At 38.3% G+C, this 7,922-nt stretch overlaps 1 protein-coding gene across 11 annotated transcripts in view; it reads right to left on the bottom strand.

The window, feature by feature from the left end:
• Positions 1–4,415: 4,415 nt before the first annotated feature.
• CHD9 (chromodomain helicase DNA binding protein 9) overlaps positions 4,416–7,922 on the bottom strand; it is a 122,807-nt gene continuing 119,300 nt past the window's right edge. For all 11 annotated transcript variants that reach the window (XM_080411240.1, XM_080411241.1, XM_080411243.1 and 8 more), the window contains one exon: positions 4,416–7,873. In XM_080411240.1, coding sequence (XP_080267366.1) covers positions 7,010–7,873 — 864 coding nt within the window. In that variant the 3' untranslated portion in view covers positions 4,416–7,009. The remainder of the gene's footprint in view (positions 7,874–7,922) is intronic.

Genomic DNA, 7,922 nt, shown 5'->3' with positions numbered 1-7,922 from the left:
TGGGAAAAAAAAATGTCATGAAAAGGTGATCTGGCGAACCTGAAATATTTTCCAGGACACAAGTACGCACTTTCACCCCACAGCGATGGCACCAGGCTGCGGCAGAAAGCCAAAGATGAGAATGGCAGCGGGGTCTCCCCCTGCCTGCAGCCCCCCCGGCCTGCCAGGGACAACTTGGGCACCTTGCCCATTTCACTGTAACATTAAAAACTAAGGGTGAGGCTGTTATCTGATGTCTTGCATTTTTATTTTAACATGGAGGAGCTGTGAATTTTGCGGTAAGGTAGCAGCTGCTCTGAGGTACCCAGGACATTGATAGGATGCTGTCCGCTACCCCCAAGTCTGTATATAATACCATAGGGCTTTTCTGTTAAGCCACATTTACAGTATTTGTTAAAACAGAAAGCAGCAATAACTTACTACAGTATTTTACTTTCTACGGAGAAAACACTGATCTACTCTTTTGAAATCATTTGGACACCTAAAAAAAAAAATAAATATGTAACAACCCCCCACTGTATAAAAGATAAAGCCTAAGGTTAAAGGTGAAGTGGTTATGCTGTGGTTGTACCTACATACTTTCCTGTGGGTTTAGGCATCCAGACTTTATAAATAAATAGTTCCACTTGACTGCTTCTGTGTAGAAGACTTTAAAAAAGGTATTTTTTTCATTTAATGGTCTACTGAAAAGTTAAGACAAGAAACATTTTAGACATAATAGACGCTTAAGTCTTTTTCATCCCTGAGGACTTAACTTCACTTGTTCGTCCACTTAACCTCTCCCCCCCTTTTTTCCCCCCTTACAAAGAAGCAAGAATTTTATTCAAGACAATAGCAATGTTCAACATGAACACTGAAATGAAGAGATATCCTCATTTGGCATGTTAATTTGAATTATTTCCACTACTGGATTCCATATTGTATCTACCAATATTCTAAGTCACTGCCACCAATGCAAAACTCCAATGGAGACAGCACATGCACCCTCTCAGCCTGGGTCCTTGGCAGCTGCTCGGCTGTCTTACAGTAAAATACATCTCCTACTGTTTTGCAGTTTCAGAAATTTAGCTTGTGGACATGCTATGAGATGGACTTCTCTGTGAACTACAAATGGCACTTGGAGCATCAAAGGGCTGCAAGCATAAATATTTCTTTGTATTGCCCTCCTGGCAATGTCACACTGGGGAACGCAGCCATGGCAACCTGAGCTCGTCAGGTGGCACTCCAGAGACACAGCTACTGTGTGCAGCTCAGAGAACTGGTGAACCTTTTCAATATAGGGTTGCAGAGAAACAGGGCTCTGAACTACCTGATATTTTTTCTATGCTGGTGGCTTTCACAATAAAATATAGTCTCCTCACAAAATGTAAGAAACAGGTAGCAAATCTTGAGGCCAAACAAATGCTGCAGTGTCATAGCACAGACCCTGACCGTACTGGCATCAAGTAGTGAAGACTGACTGTGACAAGAAATTTTTGAAATGGTGGTTAAAGTTGTTTACCTGCAGGGAAATAAAGGGGCCTCCCAGGTAAGGCCAGATACACACCAGGCAAAGTCTGTTCTCCTAACAAGGCGAGTCCAAGATGACCAACTCTTGGAAGTATGTACACCACTAGAAAGCAAAATACCAGTTTATTTAGGCTAGAATTGCTGCTGCATTAAAAAGAATGAAGCAGTATACGCTTATTTTGGGATTGGGAGTTAGAAACTCTGCCTTACAGGAGCGAAAAGCTGAGCTACCACCGGCATTGAGAAGTTGAGCAGACATCAAACAACATGAAACAGAGAAACTGACATAGTAGTTCCCAAATCAAAAGCTGTTCTCAGATAAGATTAAGAGCTTAAGGACATGCTTTGTTGAGCACTGGTGAAAAAGAGAGACGACGATGCCATCTCTGACACTAGGATCCCAAGAATTTTCCAAACCAGTTTCCCTTGTATGCACAAAAAACCTTACCTGGAACACTAAGGAGAATTTCGCGCTCTTCATGGCTGGAAGAGACAAAAAGCTGGGGAAAAAAATAAAGTCCTCATTTTGCAGAATAACTCTATGGCAGGATCTTATGAGTGGCATCTTCCTTCCTTCCTTCCTTCCACGAGAGCCTGAAAAGAGGCAGCGTAAAAATAAAAATAAAATCATAGCCTTAATCTGTCTATTCTGAAAACATCCCTGGCTACTTTCAAGTAGAGAAATGCTAGAGTCTGATTAATGCCAAGCAGTTTAGGGTTTTTTTAGAAAGAAATCTGAACATCAGCTAGCTAGAGTACAAAATAGTACAAAATTCTAAACTGAAACTAGAATGTAAATTATGTAATGAAACATGTTTTGGCATTGTAACTATTCTGAATGGAGACACTTACCTGTATTTACCTCTCTTCAGCGCACTCTATTTTGTGGAAAGTTTTCCTTAATTCTTTGTGTTTATTCTCAGTGAACTGTGTTCCTAAATGCTGGGTTGAACAATATTTTGATGGCTGTATTCGAATTTTTATAATTTCTGGCCAGCTGGAACTTTTGACAGTAATGAAAGATGTAATTAGTGACACCACTAGAGTTATAATGCATTTCAACATCCTTCCTCTGCGTCTATTATCATTATTTTCAAAAACTTATCTCACATGTACTTCATTACTAAAAGATAGAAAAGCTTTTCTCCAAAAAGAACAGTTTTCCTTGGGAAAATTTTAACTGAAACTTGTCTTTGTCATCAGAGACACTTAACCATGAGAAGTCCTTGCTGTTATCTTTTAACAGAAAAATTTCATTTTACAAATCATTAGTTAAAAAATGAAGTGACCAAGATTTTCTTACTGTTTGGTTATGGAAAACTATTATCTGTATTTCCTTTTCCTCTAAATGTGACAAAGATATATGCATAATGTTTGCATAACATTAGGGACGTTCAGATAAGCCAGGAGAGTTATTTTGTAAACTCCCGTAGCTACACTAGTATAATTAGCCTGCTCTGCAGATACCAGCGTAACCGTGATGTTCCAGCAATGCACAGCTGGAAGTGTTGGTCAACTACGGCAGCATAGACCCCACATTATGCTGGCACAGCTCCCTCATATTGAAGGTAATTATGGGGTGTAACAGAACTCGATCAGAAACTGTTCATACAACTGAGTGTTAGTAACCTTCCCATTGCGAGTGATGTCATGCAATGCTGCACTGCAGATCCCTTTATACTAGCCACGTACACCAGGCACACTTCCTCTCGCTGCAGCTTAAATGCAGGCTTTAACAAGTAAACATTCATTCTGAAGGTACGAGTACTGTCCTAAAGAGCAACAAATGAAAAATATATTACTAAATAACATGGCAGAAGGAATTTTTTCAGAGACGAGAGGTAACAAACAGGACAGGAATTTGCCTGGGACATCTTGTTAATAGTCTCACCTAATCACAGCCTGTTGCAAAACACCAGATACTGTTTCAAAACAGTTCAAAGGAGTGCAAGAAATTAAACACCAATACTGCGCCTAGATTCTCTGTTCCTTGGAAACAGTTACATTGAAAAACAGACCTAGTTATATTTCCATTTACAGACTAACAGGACTGGATTGTAAAATTACAAGACATGATTCCTCCTCTCCCCTATCCTTTTTTTTTTCTCCTTTTTTAATTCTGTGATGTTTCTAATAGACCTGCTAGAAATATATGTTAAAAATACTCGTAGGGATTCTGCAAGACTTCGAAGGAAAAAAGACGCAGGGGAGAACATGAGAACAGAGCTCCTATGCATACGTGCATTTTTATCACCTGTGTACAGACTTGAGAAAGCAGCTCAGAAAGGACGATCGTGATCTGAAGACAAAATCCAGACTGGAATAACTACGGATACCACTCAAACACTCAGCTGCAATGACAAGTTAAAACAAGTGGGCACCTGACAAGCAGCAGGCCACTGACGTTCGGCAGACATGTCCGTGACCTGCATAAATACACAAAAAATAGCAACAGTAAGTGCACTGTACGTAATTAAAAGATTTAGCAAATGCATAGAAAGTAATGCAGCGTTTTAAAAAGAAAGATTCCAAAGGTACTTTGCTGCTTACCCTGGAACATGAGATGCATCATTATTTCAAACTTTCAGACTAGAACCTAGACTGTATATTCCTTTCTAACCGTAACTACTGAATGGCTGGAACAACAGCTTGTTTGCAAGACAACAGAATAACAGGAAATTCATTCCCAGAAAAATTATACAACAGTAAAGCATGATCTTGCGGGGGGGTGGTGGTGTGTGTTTACATGCTTGGCTTGAGTTTTTGTTTTTCTTACTCTTTTTAAGGCCTGAAGAATAATTTCAGCGTTAAAGCTTAACACTGGAAATTAACTTTTGCTGCTGAAAGATACGTGTTTAATCCTAACACAGACAGCATTATTTTCACATACTGAGGCCAACATCATGGGTAGTCAAAGAATATGTTTAATAAAAAATAATTAAACTTCCATTTGCTCTATAGAACATCATAGAAAGTAATTCAATAAATTACAAATGACTTTTTAAGACGCTTGTTCAACTACAGAAAGCAAATTCAGACTACACAGAACACAACTGGCAAATATTGCAAATGTCCAAAAAAAACCTGGACTAAGACTTGGATCATGAAGCCTGAAACAAGGGATAGAAATACAAGGCAATAACAGCTAAAGTTCTTTTAGTAACTACCAACACACACTTTTATCATCACCTTGGATATCCTTTTAATTTTAACTTCAGTATTAGTGTAATTCTACTGAGGTTTCCTTATAACCCTTAACTTTATACAACCGTATTTGCATATAGTTTAGCTGACAGTGGGACATTTTCTCCCCTTCTGGTTCAAACCGATTAAAAATAAACCCAATATATTATGTTCAAGTCTACACCAGCCTTCATTACTTGAAACTGTAATTGCCTTATTACATAGAAAGAATTACTAGAATGGTAACCAAACTCACTTGACCATAATTAGGAAAATACTTTATTTCATAAATCTGATATAAATTAGGTTTTAGCCACAAGATTTAGGATTTGTTTTGTGGGGTAAGGGTGGGAACGATGGTATTGTTGACATACTCCATCAGCAAACTAATTTAATTACTGTTTGTAAAACTTTGGCTATTTCATAGATGCATCCTAGTTAAATAAAAGTGCTATATTACAAAGGGCAAAATATTAAATAATACCTTTTTTTTTTTATGATGAAGAATTGCTACCCCCTTCTCTTGGCAGTTTTTCATTTTTACTATTGCTAAGACACTGCGTGAAGGGCCAAAAATCAGAATACTATTTGGGAAAATACATAACCAGCACAATCCAAATGGTAGTTGTACAGTTGTGTAATTACATGTAATACTGCTTCTAATCATGGGGCTAGTTATTTTGCACATAGAAACTTATATTTCATTGGTAAAGTTCTTGATAAAAAACAACACAGTTGTTTTACTGTACAAGCAAGCAACAGAACTATATCAAAATATACAGTTTTTGTTTTTTATTTTTAAATTTATCCCTTTGTAAAGCTTTTTCAATGACTTCTACTAGTACCTGTGTCTATTTTCTCTTAACACTTGCCTATTCTTGGACCGCAAACGATGTAACAGAGGTCAACTGAAGTCAGTCAGTTCAGAACTTCTGTAAATGTGGATCTGGGCCTTTGACTGTGTCAGAGTAATAGCAGCTTAAGAAGAAGGAGGAATCATAGCACACATCAAATCTTAGACAGATTTCATATAGTAAAGGGTTCTAAGGATTTGGACTCAAACAGATGCCTTATGCCCTGTTACTGTGGTTTCTAGGAATAATTTGTCTTCCTTACTATTCAAAGTGCTTTTTCTTCAGTGGGTAACTCAGCATAATATATGAAGTGACATCCCAATAATGATTTTGAGTAATATTTAATATTTAGTCAGATTTAAATCTGCGGAGAAGTTTAAACTCAAAAGGAGTTCGAAACTATCTGTACTTTATTTACCATTATTAACTGGTAACTCCAGGAGGTTTTATGACATAAAACACAAATAGAAATCTACACAAACAAAGCAAACAAACAATTTTTACATGAAGTATGCAGTGTTGAAAGGTCTTTTCAGTGGCACTTTATGACAGTTTGCCTCTTCTGAGTCTTGGGGAAACTACTCCTCATTTTGGGACTTTTAATTCTGCAGAGGGAGCCCAAAACTTTGCAAGGTGTAAACTAAATAGATCTACATGGTGCCAAGTAGCATGAGATAAGACAGTTTTTGCTTTAATTTCCCCCTTACTGCCGTCAAAGAGAACAGCTGTAATAAGGGGGGGAAAAAAACCAACCCAACAGTCATATCTCAAGTAACTCAGATTTTAACATGATATACAGGATGTCTTTAGAAAACAAAACAAAACCTGAAAACAAGTAATAGAAACCAATGTAAACGTCCTAAACTAACTCAGCTGAGGTAACAGGTAGCCAGTTCAATTGGCTGATTGGGAAAAAATTTATCTTCTTTTAAACACACTTGTACCTGAATTGGAAACAGCAGTGCATCACAACACTAGAGCATTTTCATGTAATTAAAGCAATGGATGGTGATGTAGATTCTACAGCTTTCATGACATTCATTAGCTGCCCAAATTATTGCTGAGTTTTGATCTGTAAATTATAAGTGTCAAGGAGGCTGTAAAACTATATTCAAATTAAATCAATAATATGCATAAAGTATTCTGTGTTCACTGCAAATATATTAAATATACAGCTCTTACTTGAGCATTATTTTCATAAAATTAACCCCCCAACAAAATTATAATGCCTTTTGTTGTAATTTTACACCATTGTGTATTTGATAGTACATACAAGTTCAGAAACTTATGAACTTCAAGAAATATTACATGCAAAACGTCTCTGAAAGCAGTTTGCACTTCTAAACAAATACTGAAATGTTCGGTCAGTAAATCATTGATGCACTCAACACTGGGTTATTTACAATGAAATAATTAAAGAATAAATTCAAAATCAGTTTATAATTTAAGTGCAGAGTCTGGGGTCAGTCTTCATCACTAGAATCTGAATCCTCAGATGAAGACGATGTACTATCAGATCCAGATGAAGCATCTGCTTTCTCTGAACCCTCATCTGTGCTGTTTTCGTTGTGAGAGCTTGGCTCTGTTCCCCCTTTGTCTTCCTGATCTCTAACCCGAGAATTTTCCTCCTTTTCTTCTGTGGGCTTGGCTGAGCCCGTGTCATTGCTTTCACTGTTCTGTACATCAAAAATATTAGACTGAGACAAAGCTGGGATATGAAGATTAAGGCCTGGAGTGAGAAGCATCCCTGGGTAAAGTATGTTGGACAAAAGTAATGGATTAAGAGAGAGAGGATTGGCAGCTGCAGCAGCCGAGGATGTTGAAGGAGAACTTGAAACAGAGTTTTCACCACCAGTATCCGTATTTTGGTCTTCTGTCCTTTCTTTCTTTGTATCTGCCTCTTTCGAATCGCTTCCCTTTTTCTCCTCTGAAATTGATTCTGTAGACTTTGTTAGAAGTCCTCCCATGCCCAGCAAGTTTGGTAATCCAGCCATCCCTGACAGCAGCATGGGGAACATGGCAGCCATGTTCTTAGCTTCTCCTCCAGTAGTTAAGCCAGCTGGCATTCCCATTAACCCTGCTGTTACTTGCAGCGACTGCAGGTTTTGCAGGTTTTGTTGTAAGGCCTGAAGACTAGGCAGATCCACTCCTGGAAGCAATCCGTTAGCTAGCAGAGGGTTAACTGACACGCTTGCAGCGGTGGCAGCTGCTGCAGCTGCTGTTGCCTTAGCAATCTCGCTTTTGGGGCGCCTTCCTCTCCGGCTTACTTCTTCCCGCACAACAGGTCCAGTGAGAATACGGTCAAACATACCTTCTGGAAGAAATCCCTGCAAGAGACACATCGGGTATTTTTAGTATTTTGAGAGCTCAAACATG

Source organism: Falco punctatus (genome assembly GCF_963210335.1).
Source record: "Falco punctatus genome assembly, chromosome: 14".
NCBI lineage: Eukaryota > Metazoa > Chordata > Aves > Falconiformes > Falconidae > Falco > Falco punctatus.
Note: the sequence above shows the minus strand (reverse complement) of the source record. Positions and strands in the feature narration are given on the sequence as shown.